This window comes from Diadema setosum, chromosome 5 (assembly GCF_964275005.1).
Source record: "Diadema setosum chromosome 5, eeDiaSeto1, whole genome shotgun sequence".
NCBI lineage: Eukaryota > Metazoa > Echinodermata > Echinoidea > Diadematoida > Diadematidae > Diadema > Diadema setosum.
In genome coordinates, this window is record NC_092689.1 from 30,260,781 (window position 1) to 30,282,184 (window position 21,404).

At 36.6% G+C, this 21,404-nt stretch overlaps 1 protein-coding gene across 1 annotated transcript; it reads right to left on the reverse strand.

Annotated features, from left to right (window-relative positions):
- Positions 1–239: 239 nt before the first annotated feature.
- Positions 240–18,263, reverse strand: LOC140229275 (CUE domain-containing protein 2-A-like). The gene is made up of 8 exons (XM_072309551.1): positions 18,114–18,263; positions 16,413–16,531; positions 14,067–14,198; positions 13,299–13,360; positions 11,761–11,909; positions 10,031–10,213; positions 5,313–5,432; positions 240–670 (listed from the first exon to the last, which is right to left on the reverse strand). The coding sequence occupies exons 2-8, from the start codon at positions 16,505–16,507 to the stop codon at positions 524–526; spliced, it is 888 nt and encodes a 295-aa protein (XP_072165652.1). The 5' UTR covers positions 16,508–16,531; positions 18,114–18,263; the 3' UTR covers positions 240–523.
- Between the last annotated feature and the right edge of the window lie 3,141 nt (positions 18,264–21,404).

The window sequence follows — 21,404 nt, forward strand, 5'->3', positions numbered from 1 at the left end:
ACATGAAAACAAGAAACTGTGACTTTGAAGCATTTAAACTCTCCAGAGAAGAAAGTAGTGGCAGTAGTACTTCTATACACAAGAATATATGGGTATCCTTTTCATCGCTAATACAGTGGTACTTCTTTTTTTGTAAAGATTTGTCACGTTTTTCCTCCAATTTATCTGAGAGTGCTTTTCATAAAATGCCTCAGAGCCAATCTCTTATTGTCAGTTTCTTTTTTTTTTTTCTTGTCATAGTTTCTTTTCTTTTTCATCTTCGTTTCTTATCATTTTTTTTCCTTTTTTTTTTTTCCCTTGGTGTAGATGACCGTGAGAACTTGTGCAGGGTTTCCTGCCCTTTTTTGCAGGAGCTGAAGGGGAATCATTGACCCTGCTGCTTGTCTAACAGGTTCCGTCTGACAGGAAGGATCATACTTTGGCTGATGCGCGGCGGAGACGCCCTCTGGCAGAGTGTGCGCTCACGAAGCACTTTGGATTCCAGCTTGTGGAGGAGTTGAATTTCAGCGGGTCGTTTCATACGCTAATGGAAGTGGTAGCTCCGTGCCGGCTTCAGGTTGATGTAAGTCTTTTTCATCTCCTCTGTCACCGGTTTTTTGATCTCGATGAATTTTTCACCCTTTGTTGTGCACACCTGACCATTTAAGTACCTGACCATTTTCTTTTTATCCTAATATGCAGAGAGAAAAAAAGGGTGTGAGAGGGAGAGAGGAAAGAATATATGTATATCATAGGAGAAAATGAGACATGAATATAGTAAACAATATGGGCAAAAATGTGGAGATTGTTTTTCATTAATGTCAAAACAATGGAGATTGGATGTATCTCAAGTTGCATAAAATAATGGATGGAGCAAGACTTGATTGGGGAAAATTGTGGAAAGTGAACCTTTTCACTGCTTCCTGACAATTAAGAATAGTTCAAAACATTGATACATTTCTTAGTCACAATTTCAAGGTCAAACTAGGACAATTAAAACAAAATTCAACATGAAAAAAGCCCATGGTACATGTATATAAAAAAAAAAAAACTACTAGAATGTATCACAAGTAACGTCAGCAAAAAGTATTTGAATTCAAAGATATAACACATTCAGGAGATTAAGGAGAGTTCTACTTAATGTGCTCTTTCTAAACTGATCCGCTGAGAGTAATCTTTTATCATTCTCTAATTGTTATCTCAGCGGAAAGGTTTCAAATGCCATTTACACGTATGCCACAAAATTTCATGTATTTCTCTTTAATTTGCTAAACTGCATCATCAAGGAATGAAGATTGACATGTATACAACAGAATTACAACAGAAATTCTCAATACAAAATTAAACAGGAACAAATATATAAAAATACACTTAAAGGACACGTTCATGCAGGTGGATTGGGAGAATGCAGCAATACTAGTAGAACACATTTGTGAAAGTTTAAGAAAAATCAGACAATCTGTTCAAAAGTTATAAATTTTTAAGTTTCAGTAGGGTCGCCATTGTTGAATCAGAAGACTACTACAGCTTGTGATGTCTCATGTGTAGAAAAATTTAAAAAACTATAAGGAAAATTCAACATATTTTCACTTTTCTTGCACACTAAGATTTAGAGGGAATAATATTACCCTTAACCTACATCACTAACAAGTCGATGGAATGTGTACTTTGTTCGAAAATGAAATTTTGTGGAATTCTCTATATATTTTCCTTATGTCGTTCTATACATGTGACATCATAACCTGGAGTAATCTTCTCATCCAGCAGTGACTGAGTAGAAACTTAAAAAAAAACCTTTTGAACGGATTATCCAATTTTCCTCAAACTTTCACTGATATGTTCATAACTTTTGAACGGATTATCCAATTTTCCTCAAACTTTCACTGATATGTTCTGTTGATAATTGCTGCAGTCACTCAATCCACATGTACAACTGTATATTAACCCTAAAAAGACTGGGCTATTTAGGAGGTTTTGAGGACTGGGGGGGTGGGGGGCATGATGCCCCCCATAAGATCTCGGCCATGGAATGTCCGATTGTCGCCAAATTCGGCATGCACCTAGTTTATGACATACCCCACAAGAATGCATATTTAATTTTACAAAAATTACCATAATTTTTTAATCAAGGTTAATTAATTATGTAATTGCGGCAGTCACTCAATCCACATGTACAACTGTATATTAACCCTAATAAGACTGGGCTATTTAGGAGGTTTTGAGGACTGGGGGGGGGGGGGGGGGCATGATGCCCCCCCCCCCCCCCCCCCCATAAGATCTCGGCCACGGAATGTCCGATTGTCGCCAAATTCGGCATGCACCTAGTTTATGACGTACCCTACAAGAATGCATAGTTAATTTTACAAAAATTATCATAATTTTTTAATTAGGGTTAATTAATTATGTTAATATGCTAATTTTATGGATTTGTTTATTCTTTTTTTCTATTTTGTGCCAATATGGCTGTCTTGTGATCCCTTAATTGTGAAATATGTGAAAGGAAGTTGTTAAACATGTATCTGTAAGAAAACTGATTGTATAAGATCAAAAATTAGGTAATTATACAATCAACCATCAACATTTGCACATGGTCACTAGAAACAGTTACAGAAAAAAAAAGCTGAGTAATAAGTTTTGACCATCCCTTAAATCAGACCCTGCTTCACAAAACCTCAGAAAGTTACATACATGTAGCTTAATTTTCCTTTAGGAATTTTGGGTTTAATCAGGTTTTTTTTAGTTTTGTTTTTTCTAACAGTTACCGTATATTTTTCCAAGTCCATAATGCTTTTAATTACTTTAGTGGACTCATTTTTTTAATCTCCAGAAATTGGTTTTCTCAATCTTTTTCACCTATGGAGTTTGCTATTAAAGGTGTGCATGAAATAGTGTTTGCCTATGAAATCTGAAATCCCTGTTTTGCTCCACACACAAAATAACCCTAACTTTAAAGCCTACTTAACAGCATTCCTACATATCTATTTTCAAATATTCACATTTGTGGTTTAGGAGGATCCAGTTACAATGAGTTGTACCAGTTCCTCATTTTACAATTCATTGTAACCTCAAAAATCTTCTCATCAACTTTCTGTGGGATTACTGATGGAGGGTCACTTGTGTTTTTGATTTGTTCACTTTTTATTTATTATTGCCACTTTCACTGGAATATTCCTTCATATCAGTCTTTCTGTTACCTATTCAATGAACCATTGGCAACCACTTCCCAACACAGTCAACAAAACCCACATGAGATTGAACCCTCAGTTCACATGTGTCAAACCTACCCACACAATCTCAATACATTTTACGTTCATGCTATTTGGGCACAAGTGTTTTTGTTGTTTTTTTTTCTTCACAAAATGGAACGCACTGCTTGCGAAGACACCTCAGACATTTGGTGCAAAAATATTTTTGAAGTAACTCTCTGTAGCATGTTCTACGCTGCAAAGAGAATTTATAGATGACGCATCTTATCTCTCCGATTCAGTCCTTGGGCAACATTCTACATCGCAAATCACATAGTGCACTCTCGATTGAAGAAGGCAAACCATTCTCAAAGCCTGCAAAGCCGGAGAGACCAGCAGACAAAGTGTGTCGTGATTCGACATGAGGTAAAAAAGTTATCGTTTATCAATCAGTCGCGGTGTTACTTTGGGCACCGCCGGCCCCCCGAAGGAGGGAATCTCGGAGGGGTGGAAGGAGATAGAGGCTGGCTGGATCTGCCTCCTATCGCCTGCGAACGAGGGCTGGAAGGCGACAAGCCCTCCATGTGTGTGGGAGGAGGTTGATGAGTGGGAGGGGGAGAGGTAAGGCACTGATGATTTGTCAACTGAATGTGGAAACATTAGACAAGGGAACATCACCAAATTGATGAGATTCTTTTGTCTCAGTGTATTAAAGGATCCACAGCTGAGTGTCATGCTGGACCTACAAATATCATGCGAGTGGTATCACAGAAAGACAACGACGTTGCATTCCTGTTTCAATTGGCCAAACCATTCTATAACAATGATTTGAGAAGAAGGGCTAAGACTACAGTTGCCTTGGTACACCTGCGGAGATATATAACGTTGGGTGATTTCAGGTTTAGTGCTAGTGCTCGTGCTGGTGTTTTCTGCCAAATTGCCTTAAATCAAGCTCCATGGTCATATTAATGCAAATAATATCAATCATAATTACTGACCCCTAAAATTACTCTTCTCTTCACATCACCACATAGTCATGCAGGAATTTCACACAACAAAAAGTGATTGTGCTTTGGTTAAATTTCAACATAAAAAGATGCAACAATGAATGTTTGTCTTAAACAAGTAAGATGCTGAAGAAGGATTCAAGTGCCACAAATTTCTAAGCATCCCCATAATACAACAATCTTAATAATTTTGCTCCCATGCAGATATATGTGGCCATGTCTAGAGTGCTTGTGTACTTTAAACATGTCATTATTGCATAAGCATAGGCTATGCACATTATACTTGATGAGTGGAGATGACGTACATCAGTGAATGTGAAAGTGGGTCTTGTATGTATAGCACTGCTAACACTAACACCGACTTGAAATTTGATAATCCCTTTTGGCTGGTGTTATCCAATACTTTAGAAAAAGCACAGACATCGCCGACCAGAATAGAGGACCTAAGTTCAGCAAACCATTGTCAACAGTACCCTCAACACTAGCTACTGGAACTACATGTATGTCATACCTTGAAGGACAATCTGCTTACATCGAACAGATTACAAATTCAAGATTATTACTTGTGCTGGTGTTGAGATAGCACTAGTACCGAATTTGAAATTACCCATTATGCAAACATTGTTCTGACCAAGTAATTTTGCATGTTGTAATATTTGGGATCTTTTTCACAATTGTTTATGCTCAAATGATACTATTTCCCTAAACATGAAATGATGGTCTTGCTCATGCACAGAATTCTTCAGCTCTTATCGGTTTATCTTTTGAACTAATTTGCTGCGGCAGCTAATAATTATTTCAATAACGTACAAATTCCCATTTGACGATCCAAACAATATGAGGTCCTGAAATTGACAATGTACACAACCCATCCAGCCAACAGTTTTTTTAGGTTAACCTAACTTCCCTACTCATATTCAGTCCTCCACCTCCAATATATTTTCAAAAAGAAACTCAAAACCCATTTATTTCAAGAACAGAACTTATCATTATGTACTGTGGATTATTTGTATTCGTAGTTGATTTACATGTTTGTTCTTTTTTTTTTTCATAATCGTAAAGTGCTTTGAAACATGTTTGTCTTATTAAAAAGCTTTACAAATTGTCCATATTATCATTATAATTATCAAAGCAGAAATACCTGCTTGGGTGCCAGTGGTTTGTGGGTAACTGTGTCATCATGAAGGTCCACATAGCCATATTTCTGCAGAATTGAGTCTCTGACCTTTTTGTCATCATGCGTCTTCTTTCTTGAGGACCACTGCACAAAGTAAAGAAAAAAAGAACTGTCAAGAGTGAAAACGCGCTCCATGTTTAAGTTGATGTTACCTAACAGAGTACAGTCAAACAAACAGAATAGAAGGATGAGTCTTCAAAATCAGACAAAAAAAAAAAAAAAAAAAAAAAACATTAAAGGGTGCAGCCAGGCACAGACTTTATTTCCGTTATATGACAGATACACCCCTCATACTTTACAACAAAATGTGCGCGTGGTTTTTCAGTTTCGCCTCTACTGTTGGTACGAAAACATTAAGAGATGGGATGGTAGGTTGCATGAGCATGATAGCTATTTAAACTCTGCATCCTGCTGCACGTCCATCCTGAAACAAACGCTCCTTTAACAGTATTGATTCATTGGGACCAATCATTTAGAAGCAATAAGCACCGGAAGTATGTATGTCATTAACACGCACAGACAAAAGTCTGGTGTCAGAAATTGATACACTCGATAGATTTTGCTAAGGCCATCATTCATTGTTTTTCTCTTCACAGAAATTGTAGCCATGTTAAAGATACAGGTATTTCATTGGCATGTCTTTTTATAGCAAAACCAGATAAACAAAACTCTTCCTTAACCTTTAGAGGTCCTATTTACCTTTGGGAGCAGTAATTTTAAAAAAATTCAAGATATCACTTTTGATGCATGTGTGTAGGTCAGTTGTATCACAAAACATCCTACCAAATAATTTTTGTTGTTGTTGTTGCAATAAAGCTTAAAATGTAAGGAAATATCACTATTTTTCTCATTAAACCATAACTGTAGATGGTTTAGTCTGGAAACATTTTTATTATAACTATTGTTCACATTTTGTATATTCAACAAAACTTAACATTGATTAAACTGGTTCAAATTTTTACATTGGTTGTTTCTATCCCTAACTCACATTTTAGAACCATTTTGAAGCACTAATGCTGGGTTTTTGTTTCATCTGCAAATGGTAACTTATGCCTTTAACCCGTTGAGGATGGGATGATTTTGCAACAACACGCATTTCCCATAGACCCCTGCCTGAGTATACTCGGGACTTGTCCTCAACCGGTTAAGAAAGTTATAGAATTTCAGAATTTCAAAGGCTAAAGCAGATCAATCATATTGGTCACAGTCACATCTGCATATAAATGAGATGAGCTCATGATGGCTTGAGTCTCCCAGCCATCTGCATAAAAAATCTTAAGGATATGTCTTTCTTTTCTCCTTTTTTAAAAAAATGGATTCAAGAAGAAATTGTAGCCTTCAGGTCAGATTGTTCAAGTTTCTAAACAATTTAGCAACGTTTAACTTTAAGCCGATCATAGTTGTAGAATTATGAACAAAACAAATTTGACTTAACCACTCTTTGCACCCAGCAATGAAAGATTTGCGGGGTAATGACATCATTACTTGTCTTATTTGCTTACGAAATGAGATGATGACCGATATAACTGTATTGTGGTAAATCTACTCTTAATCCAATTTCAATGAAACTTCTATCTTAACCCAAGCTATTTTGACCCCTTCCAGGCCCAAGGGGGGCACATTGTGCCCCCCATACATAACTTCTTATGATGTATGACCGTCATATTTGGCACGTGGGTAGAGTGACTCGTACTCTACATGACCCAACATTTGAAAATTTTCAAGGTCATCCACTGAGGGCGCTATTTACCAAAATATAAAGAAATACATAGGAAATACGCTAAAATCATGTTTTTTCTTTTTATTTCTTTATCCCCAGTATATATGTTTTTATTTTATATCAATCATTTATACATTTACCACAAAGGAAAAGCAAGTCAACCTTCACTATTTTGTATGGTTGAAATTTCTCAAGGTCAACATGTGGGGGCGCTATTCATTACAATATAAAGAAATATATAAACGTATCATGTACTGCTTGGAATGGGTACATATATCGGTATCACATTTCATATTTCCAAAATATTGAAATTTTGAGATTGCAGATTGATAGGATAAATAAATGATATTACCGGCCAGGCATGTGTGAAGATAACACAAAATAACAGGGTAGTCTTTGGAAAATGCTGTATTTTCGATTATTTCTATTATATCTATTGTTTGATGCCTATGTCATATAAAAAATAAAGGAAATAATAAGAAGACCATTTCAGGGTAATTCACAACCATAATTGCTTCACATTTTGGTCCTTTAGCAAATTACAGCCAAGAAAACCCCCATTTCATCCATTAATATTGTTAACTGAACTTGGAACAGAATATAATGCAAAATCTGACGAACATGGTTGTCAGCTTATGGCAACCAACAATATTGGACATAGCTAAATTATATATCAAAATGTTCCTAATAAGATTTTAGGAAAAGTCACCAAATTTGGTTGAAATCGGGTGAAGGGTGTAGGAGTGGCAAACAAAAATATGGTGGGGGGCAAAATGTGCCCCCCCCCCCCCTTGGGCTTTATAGGGTTAATACTGGACTCAACCTGAACACGCGAAGGAGTCTTCTAAACCTGTGCTTCTCAACCAGTGGGCTGCAATGTTGGCCAAAAATGAAATAAATAAGAGTCATATTTGATCTCACTGGGTCTCAAAATTGTTTGTGGCCGCAGGTCAAAAAAGGTTGAAAAGCGCGTCTATGCATAAGTACGCATAATCACTATTTGAATGTGATACTACAAATTGTGTTGTCTAACGAATTCATATACAAATGCATTAAACTAGAAGAAGATTTACTTGTAAGTACATTTGTGACCCTGCAACACAAAACTCAAATGCAAGAATTTTTTTTTCCAGTCAGATTTTGAAGAAAATTCTCAGCATTACAGTGAGATACTGTAAAAGGGGAAATGTTTGCATGAGTAATTTTTCGCACTTCGCTGAGTAGGATGAATTTCACACGTTTTTAATTCCACAGAATCAAAATATAAAATAGCATCAGTATTCACATATAACGAGCAATTTGCATACTTTTACTTTGGCACTAGTTTTCACACTGGAAAGATTTCCACTTTTATAGTTTAACTCTTCAAAGGTTGTGGTTACTGACCCGCCACAATAAATTATGAAATTTTGAACATGTTGAAGTGCTACTTCCGAACAGATTCAATTTTTTATCACGAGGAGAACAAAAAGAGGATTAAAAGCTTAATTAGTAATGAAGTTTCACATAAATATGCTAAAAACATCGAAAAAAAAACACACAATTTGATAAAATTTCCAATATATATGGTTGGACGTGTCAATGGTGAATATTCAGTTGTTAGAACAAGTAATACCAATGAACTATCAATCTTCAAATCATGTGCACACTGTAGTTCTCCAGCAAGGTTAATTATCATTCACTTAAAGTACAGTCTGAACTCTCTTATCCAGCCTCCCTTTATCCAGATCTCTGCATTATCCGAACGCCATCTCTGCGTGATTTTTTTTTCCAGTCTAATAATTACAGGGAAAAGGGGGATTTCAAACTCAAACAATATTCCTACAGTAGTAGAGTATATGCGCAGTAGAGTATATCATTATAGTAGCTGCACAATATAAATGTCCTTTATTATTATTATTACAAAAAACTCACATGAAGTACATATCATTCCCAACATAATTAGCATACCTTCACATCAAATCTTCATCTAAATAACTTGCATTCAGACATTCACTACTCCCAAATCACCGCAAGAACATGAACAGAAAACTTTTCATTAAATCAGGGTACCCTACAGGCTATTGTTCATTAAGCAAATTATCAGAGAATTCTGAATGCAGACTAGCTGACGAGGACATGACATGTTCACACAATACGTGCCCCTCTCGTTCTCATTGCCACATGTAGGTCACATGCACAGCCGTCAATATGACTAGACTCGCAATGGTTCGAGTTCATTGGCTGGGCGATGAATGACTTAAACACTCATTATTTGTACCATTGGGTAGGCAGCTGCATGTATTAAACACTGAGTCTCCCACATCCAGCCAAATCCCTTATCCGGATGAGCGCCAGTCCCGACATGTCCAGATATTAAAGAGAGGTCAGACTGTATGATAATTTGACAGTGACGGAAGTGCAGCAAAAGTTCCTCTGTAATGTGAGATTTTACCGTTGGCCTCTGACGTACTCTGACGTGATTTCAAGGACGTATGTGTGGGTGTTACATCTCACAAATCATGTCTCATCAAGGACAACTTCATCAATCACCCAAAAGCACACAATTGGTGAAATCTTTTCAAAAAAAAAAAAAATGCAATGTTGACCTTTACCAAACCTTGTGTCCCACACAGCCACCATTTCAAATGGGTCCTTTTTTTTTTCTTCTCTCTCTCCCTGTGAAATTACAACATAAGCACAAAATTTGACAAACAAAAAACAAAACAAAACAAAAATAAAACAGAGAAATCAACATTCACTACACTTGGACCTACTTTTATTATCATCTCCAAGGTGCTAGACTTGTTTTGACTAGAAAACAAAACAGGCAAGAAATATATTCATCTTCTGAATCATAGCTTCAGGATTTTCAAAATCAGATGGCCATTGAGTGTAGTCGATTCGGACCTCTTGGGGTCTTGAATGCCAAACATGGAGGAAAGTCAACAACACTCCAGTGCTTTCATAAGTTTCCTCCTACCTCATCTTTTGTCACCACTGGGACGTCATCATCACTCTCCACCCTCAACAACATCAACTGAACAGCCTCTTCCAGCTGACCATTGGCGGTTGCCAGGCAACGGCGGGCATCCAATGCGCAGGATGCGGGGAACATCTCGAGGAGCTGTCTGATTTGCATATCGGCATCCTCATCACTGGAATCCTTGAAGGAAGTGGATAACAGTCAAAGCATAAGAATGGCAGTCTGCAAAATGTAAGTCAAATAATGACTGGCTACATTGACTAGACAAAAGATAACAGCATTTTATGAAATGACTCTCAACCTGCTAGATTTTGTGGGGAAACTCACCACTAAAATAAAAAACACATCTCAGTCTGAAAGCAATTAGTCTCTGATGTGATATGAATAGAAAAACAAATGAAAGCCTCTTGGTTTAGATGAGTGTTTGGTTGTTTGTTTGTTTGTTTGCATAATGTAAGTCTAATAATGACTGGCTACTTTGACTAGACAAATGTCGACAGCATTTTATGCAATGACTCTCAACCTGCTAGATTTTGTGGGGAAACTCACCAACAAAAACCCATCTCAGTCTGAAAACAATTAGTCCCTGATGTGATATGAATAGAAAAACAAATAAAAGCCTCTCGGGCTAGATGAGTGTTTGGTTGTTTGTTTGCTTATTTGTCTGTTTATCTGTTTGTTTATTTGTTTGTTTGTTTGTTTGTTTGTTTAAGGTTAAGAAAGGATGACAAACTTCTAATGTTGCTGTGGGAATTGCTTTGTTATTTGTTTGCATTGTTCTGTATGAAGCAGAAAAAATTGTGCATAGCAAGGATGATATGACCACATGAACTTTTGACTCAAATTTATCATGGTTTCGTCTAAAAGTCTAAAAAAGGGAAAATGTCCTGCAATATCCAACTCTGGCACCAGCTTTGATGGATATCTGATGGACATGTAAAGGCTTCATAAACTAAAAGAAAACCAATTTCCATTGCAAGAACAGTGCTAGCACATTATAATTCATCCACTGCCTGTGGACATTGTTATTTCCCATAGGTTTAGTAGTAGTATATCATGCATTTCAGTGTCACAAATTTTGTGACTGATATTCACAAAATAATATCAGAACACCAAAGTACAGGCAAAATTTCCCATTATTTCGTTAAAAAAAATTCTAACCAAACAATAATGTTAATGTAAATATATTTAGATGATAATTTTGGGACCTGAATTTTTACTTTATTGAAATGAGATTTTCATTTCAACTGTGCTTGCTATAACAGGAATGCACTGTGTTGCCTCCCATCACAAACATACCATGTAACTTATTTCCAAGGCGGATAATCTACAAGTTTGCTTCTTGAGAAAAGATAATGCTAATATCCCATTTAATTCTCTTGCTGTGGTTCTCAATCACAAATGTGACTACTCGCAAAATTTTCTCATATGTCTTGATTTGTGGTCTGAACTTCACATTGTAATGATGTCATTGATTGAAAAACAGCATATTGACCACAATGGGCTAGCAAAAGCAGGGATAATCTTGCACTTGCATTTTAAGATTGCTCTAAACTTCCAAGACTGTGTGATGCGTTAGTGTCACAACCAAAAACATTAAACACTATACACAAAAAGCCCCCCCCCCCCCCCCCACCACCACCACCACCACCCTTGTCATGATAGACAACAAAACACATCCGCAACCATAAGATTGAAGCAAAATCACATTTTGGAGATAGACCTACCTTTGGTACTTGGCCCTTGCCACTGTTTCTCTCTGGGCTGGAAGTGATCTCCGTCAATGTGGACCTGGCCTTGCCGGGGACAGGTAGGCGTTCAGGCTGATCCCCGCTGGGGGACAGACAAGGAGACACAGATCCAGGTGGAGTGTTCTCTGTAGGGACATACAGTGTATGATGCAGAATGACAAATATGCCTTATAAAACCAAATAGGCTAGCTTTGCTCTGTGACAAAAGTATATCATTCACACACACCACACACCACACACACATTATACAAATACACTCAATATACACATATTTGTAGATACAAGATATTCAAAACAGATACATTACAGCATTTACTACACACCACACAGACATACAGACACACACACATTATACATACACATACACTCAATATACACATATTTGTAGATACAAGATATTCAAAACAGATACATTACAGCATTTACTAGAAAGTTGACACTAATTCCATGGTTGCTACCAACACACTGGTTCTGTATCTCGCAGTCTGTTGGTCTCTGAAAATTGTTAATTGTATTTCTTTTAAATATCCTTCAAAAAACAACAACAAGCTGTCTGAGGATGTGCAGCATCAATCTACTGCTGATACAAAAACCAATCTTTCCTGGACACAGTATTCTTTTGTCGAGAAAAACAGAAACTATTACACTCTTTCTTTGTATTTTCTGCAGGCAAGGCCTGCCAGAACACAAACTTTGCTGAACCAAATTATATTGCATCTTAGTATTGCAAGGCATTTAGTACATGGGCTATATTTTGTTGTACAAGGAGAAACAGATCAGGTTTAGGGTTTTTTTTCTTCTAGTAATGTTACACTATCAACCTTTACACTTTCTTTTTCCTCTCCTCTTGTGATGCTACACGGGTGTTCAACATCAATGTCTTCCATCTGAACTGAGCTCACCGTCAGCATCAAAGGTACTCTTTACCATTGGGAGCAGTGATTTAGAAAATGTTGGAGATACCACATTTGATGCATATGTAGGTCAGTTGTATCACAAAACATACAAGAATTTTGTAATAAAGCCTAAAATATACAAGGATATATCACTATTTTCCAGACTAAACCATAACTGTAGACAGTTTAGTCTAGAAACATTTTTATCAAAACTATTGCTCATATTTTGATTTAACAATACTTATCATCTATTTACATTGGTTGTTTCTATCCCTAACCCATATTTTAGAACTATTTTGAAGCACTAAAGCTGGGGTTTTGTTTCATCTGCAAATGGTAAATAATGCCTTTAAGGCCAACAACATGCAACAAAATAATTCCAGAGGAAGATAAATAGGCAATAGATCATTATTTGCTCATCTTGTGAAAGAGGCAATATGCATGTTTAACACATGACAAGTTTTCCAGTGACAAAGCAAAATTGCAAGAGATCTGAAACACCCACTTTCACCATCAAATAGTTTTCCCTCTAACCCTCGTAAGACCACCACCTCAGAATACCTATAAATTTGCATTTAGAAGAAATGCCAATGGTTTTGACAATAAAGCATAATTTACCTTTTTCTTTCTGATGCGTGACATCATCGGCAAGCTTGAAGATCCAATCACAAATCTTCTCACTGCAAATTAAACCGGATACTACCAAGTAGTACTTTAATGCAGCAACAAGAAGTGCTCTACCAAATCCATTTTGAAATTAGAACAATCTCAGAATTACAAAGTTTTGAAGATCAAGCCAGACTAAACCTTAAAAACAGTTACACTTCCTCTGAATTGGTCATATCTTGCATTACAAATATGATGAGAGTCAAAAAGACATCTTCTAGATATCTCCAAATAAACATGCACAAATACATGTATTATAATGCACAATCTCAACTACATCCTGATAACAATAATAAAACTGATAATAATAATCTAATGAAAATTGTATAAACATTTATATAGAGAGTTTTAATGCAAGAATAGATATATTCATTTTTATCAGCTTAAGATACATTTGAATCTGCTGAAAAAAAAAATATATGTGATAATCTTAATAACATCTTCAAAAAGGTTCTTGTTATGTACAGTATAAGAGTGCAGTTTCATCAAAAAGAGTTTATTTTCCTTTATTTGATGATGACCTTCTTTGGGGAAAAAAAATGAAGATGGCACTCATCTGTTTTTCCATTGAAAGTCTTCATGTTCATATTAAAAAAAAAATATGGTAGAAATAAAAAAATAAAAGAAATGATGCACTGTTCTCATGAAATCTTGTATGCCCACTGAATGACTCCTCTTATTAGTATTACAGTGTAGCTCTGAGGATGTAAGGCATCCTACCTGCTGACTGCTTCAAATCCTGGAATGTAGGCCTGCATCATCTCCACAAAACTCTCAACCTCAAACCCATCATCGCTTCCAAGATCCTCCAGGACGCCCAGCATGTACGAGAGAACAATTTCATCTATGCCACTGGTCGGGACAGAAATGCAGAAAAGTTTGCGGAATTGGAACCACTTGGTATTTTATCTTGACACCTCAGATCTCTTAACAGTGACTAGTTACCTTAAATACAAGACATCCCAGCCATGAAAAGTAAAATTTATAGAAAAAAAAAGAAGAGAACATTCTAGAAGTACATATTTGCTATTTAGCAAGACTTTCTTTTCAATATATATGGTAAAAATAGAAAACAGTAACAGGATAACAAACTGAACATATACCAGTAGTTTCCTCTCTTTTTCAATCATACATGTGACCTTGCATTACGAAACTAACAGTTGTCTGAGAAGTTTGGGTCAAGATTCACTGATTTAGAATGATACTTAATTCATTACAGTTTCTTGTCCACTACAATGAGCATTTAAAAATCCAACCTGAAAGTTAACTGTGAGAAGAAAAAAGAACTTTGACATTGAGTGCGCTAAATCATGTTTTAATGAGCCCGAGAAAATAAAAACTAAGACAAAACAACAGGATTCAAAACTATGAACAACTCATACAAAGATATTATCTGATTATATTTCACATACATTTAAGGACATTCTATTCATGAATCACGGATGCCATCCTTGTAAACTGCATTGTACGATTCTGGGGGATGAAAGGCATATCTTTGGTGGGAAACAAAATCTTTACCTTTCCTGCAATAGACATGTACCCATGTGTAGTATTATAATTAGGGGAAAACAGTACAGCGTAGTTTCAATGAAACCTGCAATATTCTGAGCAAAAAAAAACAAAAAAAAAACAAAAAAAAAACAAAAAAAAAAACAGTACAAAATACCTGTACTGCCAAAAAGTAAACATTAACATCTCTGATGAATATTTCAAGGTATCTGACTGATCTACAAGTAAACTGTTTTTATGCATGCTTCCATGCTCGACCTTGGTAGAAACTGGAGAAAAAAAAAGTCTAGGATAACTTTGGTTCATGAAAATGATAAACACCAAAAAAAAAAAAATAAATAAATACATATATCTACATATTATGCCAGGATTTTTGTCAAGGTGTAGATTTCTAAAGAAAAAGATAATGCCATTTACAATTACAGTGCTTTTCCTATGGGCACAACTGCTATTGCCAGCAGACTCGAACCACGCAATTCAGGATTGGTTATCTAGGGTCTTATCCACTAAAAGCAAAAATAGCCAAGGCAATGCACTTTCCGTTTCCAACACTACCTCCAGACCAACATGTTAACTCTACCAACTTTTGCACTGGACCAACAAACCACATGCTGGTTTCTAGATCTCCATCGAACCTCTTTTGGAGAGGATATGACAGAGTGTTCTCTATATTGAATTGTATTGAATTGAATATTTTTCTTTTGTCCACAAATAAAATTGGAAATATTCTTTGGACCAGCATTACAAACAAGAAATACACCTATAGAACAATTATTCATAGAACACAGCAGGAAAAGGAAACAGTGAAAATAAAAACCCAGACTCATTCCTATTGGTACAAATATCATGCACACAACACCAATACATTCAAACTAAGTTGACCAATAATACAACTTTGAAACAAATGACAAACACAAAACTTCAATGTGTTTTTAAGGTAAACACCTTCTATTCCACTTCACAGTCTAACCAGACGTCAGTCATATGAAATGTGGTATCTCTAACTATATCAAATATATTTTTTATATGCAAATAGGTAGAAATGTATAGGTGTTAATACTGTTTGTCACATTTACTGTTCTCATTATTTTCATCTCAAACATCTTTATTATCACAACCATTTCTTGAATTATCAACATTTTTATCATGATTATTGCATGGGCGGGGGAGGGAGGGGGGGGGGGGGAGGGGGGGAATTATGAAAGTTTATAATACCTAAATGCGTATCATGAGCATGTGGCAAGGGTCCAGGGCCTACTAAAGGGTATAGGAAGGGCTCTCTGGACACTCTGGGGCCATCTTACAAAATGTGTAGTTTGTCTTTTAAAATTTGACCTTTAAAAGTGAATGTGTTGCAACCCAGGATAAAATCTTCAGGTACATAGTTTTTAAGTTTGTGGACACATTTTTAAGTTTCGTAGTGTCAGCACATTATCAATGTTAGGCACTGATGCTCTGAATGATTAAAATTTCTTGGGATGGCAGGCAAAGACAACAAAGCATGCTGCTGCAATGATAACCCCTTGTAGACCAACCTGCATTATCACTAAGACTTACTCAAGAGATGCATCTGGGATGTGTTCAGCAACAAACTCTGAGAGAGAGGTCTGTATCAACACATGGCCAGCATCACAACTCTCAGCAGATGCCATTGTAGTCGGCAAACATCTAGAAGTCTAGAAGAATATTTCAAAAGAAAAGATCTGATTCATCACAAGTGGAATTCTTTTTATTACCAGTATCTTGTATTTTTAGCAAAGCAAATACCATAATTGTAAGATATATTAGTTCTTGCATTCAATACAGAGCGGATTTTAGAAGCATAAGTATAGATTGCACCATTCACTTTCATGAAAAGGTTCGGGGTTTGAATACTGCCACAGCATTTGTTTCTTGAAACTTAAATCTGCTAAATACTTTGTCAACATGCAATGGTGCTCCTCTCTGTGCGGGTGTATAAAGTGAATGCCTGGTAGTGGTAAGAATCAAAACATTTAGTACGGTTGGATTTAGTTAGGGTGTGTGCTCCATTTGACTGAAAAATCGGTCTGTATCTAATATCGTCAGGGATATGTTCCGAGGAGACTGCATCTGGCTTCATGGAATCCCTTCCGCCCTCCAGAGGAGAGCCGTAAAAGTAAAAAAAAAAAAAAATTAAAAAAAAAAATAAAAAAATAAAAAAAATGATGAAAGACTCTTCCAGACCGACACTCAAGATTTTCTGTCTAGTGCTCCATGACATAGCACTTTGGCCACTTTGCAGACAATTACAGCTGGACTTCACGTTACATATATACATTGATAACCTTCCATATTCTATTTGTATTTAATGACACAGATTTAAAGGGATCGTATAGTTTTGGTTGAGACCTAATTTCAGGTTTCTAACATTTTTTGGTGAGATAATGAGAAACCTCTTAAGTCTTATGAAATATGAAAGAACATGTAATTCTATGACTCATGAGGAATTCAACATTTATTTGATGAAAATTGGTTTTGAAATGGCCGAGATATCCTAAAAAGAGCAATTCTATTTCTAATAAAGTGTGGGACCCACACTTTATTACGATCGCTTTGTTTTACTTTGTTTTTGGATGTTTCAGTCATTCCAAACCCAATATTCATCAATTTAATAAACTTTGTCCTCTTCAGTCTTAAAATGATATGCTCTGTACTTTGATATGTATCAATAGTGTTTTCTTGGTATCTCGCAAAAAGTTAAAGCCCAATTCTCATCACCACCAACACTGTACCATCCCTTTAATCATCTAACATGAGAAGTATGAGAAGGCAGAAGGTGTTGGATTCTGATATACAGTGTCACGTCAGTGCTATCTGTCACACTTTTGTGACTTTGGTGTCCCTCACCTGCTCACTCAGGAACAGCTCCCTTCCGGCTTCCCACCCCACGTAATCAAAATTCACAAATCTATGGCTTCACAAGCACCATTATCTTTAATGGTATTGGTACCATGGTATCATAACATATAGTTATCGTCGTTTGGATAACTCAAACCCAAAAGGCAAAACGTTTATCATTATAGAACACTGTCACTAGTTACATAGATCACACAGTGACTCAGTCTTTCAGCAGCAGTGTTTACACTAACACGATTATGAATACATGGGACTGTATCGTGAATATTGGCAGTTACAAATTCAGCCCCATGAATGATACTTGTTCGATAGTCCTTCCAGGCTTGACATCGCAATAACCTTATTCATGGCACGGAATCTTTGTATAACCTGAATGTTTACCTTTTCTTGCGCCTTTGTCGTATATGGGTAGCGCTAGAGTGCAGAATAGAGGTCCAAAACACGTACCAAGTCTCTACCCACACAGCGTAGCCGAGCCAGACCCCGGGTTCAGAATTTCAGTAAACAAAAACTGGCGCTAACGATGTTTACTGCCAATCGTCACCACAGTCAATTCGACCGCGCAATGCGCCGATGCCCACCTACCACAACATGTTATCGTTCCCTAGGATAGTATGGCCTCTTTGCTCTCACAGTCTTCCCCGCCCTCAATCGTTCGTGACCCCACTACCAATCCTCCAGTAAGAGGGTGTTGCAATTCAAGAAAGTTGCAATTAATTGCAAGCGCCCTTCTTGCAACTGCAACTTGCGATTGATTGCTAGTTGCAGTTGATCTATCTAAAGTTTGCAATACACTAGATACTTGCAAATGATTGTGCACCTCGACTTTCTTGCAACACCCCCTAATTCCAGCAATTAGAGCCAGATGCTGTGGGAGTCATTTCCACAAGACGAAAATATGCATGATGCTGTGTTTGATGAATGAATTATTGTATAAGTGGTCATTCAACTTTGACGAAAACTTGAGAATATCACGCAACTGTAGTACACGTGTACTATTTTATTGGCTCAAGCGGATATTTTGGCCTGTAGTTTGATAAACTTCGAATACATATTTCGGAAGATAATTCGCTGGTTTTATGAACAGCAAACAATGTGTGTGTTGGTAGCAGATGAGGAAAGAACAACATCAGTGCAACGATGGAAAACAATGAGAAAACATGCCATTCAGTGGTAGGAATACTAGGATGCAATTATATCATAATAGCTGAATTTCAAGAATGGGTCCTATAAAGTAGGGGGGGGGGGGGCTATAAAGTGGCACTAGGCCTATAATCATTTTGATGTACAGCTGAAGGGCCCCGTAATTGGCAACGGACATTCTTTACAGTTCCTGGGGGGGGGGGGGGGAGGGGGGAATCAATTCGGTTCAATTCAGTTCAATTCAATTCAACTATACTTGACTTCCACCAATAAAAGGAAACTCATAACACAAGAACGCTTGGTTCGCTGACATTTTTTTTTTTTTTTTTTTTTTTTTTTGCTCCTGCGACAACTATACTCGTTTTGGAGTGACCTCAGGGATCACTTCTAAATCTGCGAGTGATCCCTGAGGTCACTTCAAAATGATTGAAAATAAACATTTTCACTCAAAATTCACTCCAATTCACTCTAAATTCACTCTTTTTTGTATTCACTCCTTTAAGAGTGAATATTTTCACTCGATTTTTTAGAGAGTAAGACTAACAAAGTGAAATAATTACCACCCATTTTTGTTCATCTATAACTGATGTGTACCAATAGATTCTAATAAGTTCTCAAACATGACATCGACATGCCCATAAACCATATAAGGACAAAATTGCCGGTATCATAACTTATCGACATTTAAGTTTATATCGAAAGACGTATACATATCCGCTTAATATTGCTGAAGTACAATTCCATCGCAAGCTATTCTTCCCGATAATTATAACGTCACGAGATGAATCTATATATCTGCAGATATACATCTGTCGTCGTCATCCACTGGGGGCACAGACCTGCTGTTTGTACTAGCTTGTCTGAAATTCTCTACTTATGAAAAATAATGGTCTTCTTCTTAACGTATGACACAATTATGCATAGCTAGAGTGTGGTAAGTCCACGCCGCCGAGCAAGGCTCTATAGGCGTCGTTTGTTGTGTCTTTAATTCCCTTGAGGCCACCTGGGCATTGAGTGCATAAAAAATGAGCCCCTCCCCTGAAGAAGTGACATAAGAGAGCAAACCATATGCATTTCCTCGAAGAATACATGAAAATGCGCCCACAGACAGCCACTGTTTTAATTATTTTGTCATATCAAAACGACAATGGCACCTAAACAAGCTGTTATCATCATGGCCGCCCAGTTGGACTCAGGCAAATTGTTAAATGAATGAGTGTGCGTGCTGGCTTTCTAACAATATGTCAAGTTTGAGGGAGTGGACTGAATGCTCTATGAAAAAGCACGACACGATACAAGTGCCCGGGCAGATAAAGGGTTAAAGAAAAGAAGTGAAAATATTTCTGTCAAACAATGACTGAACAAAGTCTGTTCTTCGTATGTTTATACTCTTTGAAAACCATCGTGTTATTCAAATTGTGATTGTCTGCGTTTTGATATTCTACGGATGATTAAAGGTCAGAGGCAGTACCGTCTTAAAATTGTTTCCTTGCTTGAGCACAACAAAGTCTATATGAACAACGTATATACAAGAGTAGATCCTCTGATTGTGAAGCGATTACTCAGTATAACGGTCGGCACCTCGACTACAGTAGCCCACGCAATGAAGGATTTTTTAGGTGATAAGAACACGACATAAAAATACTGTAAATCTATATGACTATTTTAACAGTATATTAGTAAAAACACGTAAAAATGTTAGATGCAGACCAGTAATATCGGTTTCCCGCGTGTTCAAAGTACTAAAAAGAGGCATAGCATATAATATCCAAGTATACCATCAACGGGTATATGAACATGCAAACCACTATATTCACACACTCGCACACATAGTTACATACACTTGTACAAGATGATGTCAATGCCCGTCTGATACATTATGTAGAATGGAATGATTCATACATTTATATGCATGTATATATATATATATATATATATATATATATATATATATATATATATATACATATACATATATACCATAATGGGCAGACTAACCATCTGTGCGAGATGGTCTGCAGGAAATTTCAGAAAACAAAACAGGTAAGTGTTGCACTCTTCATCAGCGGTGAGGGTGCAACCAAGATGTTACAATGAAATATCCGTTTCTGAAGGAGACATAATGAATTCATCTTCTCCTGGCCGAAGATGTATTTATTATGATTATAATATAGGCCTATATGGCCTATATATATACGCGTGTTATCAGTACACGTATTGTCATTATCATAAACCAGGGAGGTCCCTGGTATAACCTTTATGTAGGCCTATAAGACAAAGTTCGATTAGAGGCCATGTCATTATTGAATTTTCGTCTAGACTTCATTTTTATGCTGGTACTAAATTAGTTAAAGTTTATAACGATGAAGTTTAAAATGAACTAGCAACTTCAAAGCCCATTGTAAACATGGCAAATGGGTGCGGTTAAATGGTTCCCATAGCGAATATCGTGGATTACATTGTTTGTTTGTTTGTTTTTGTGAAGAAACATGTTTATATGTTGATTACAAACTTTCACTGGATTAGCTG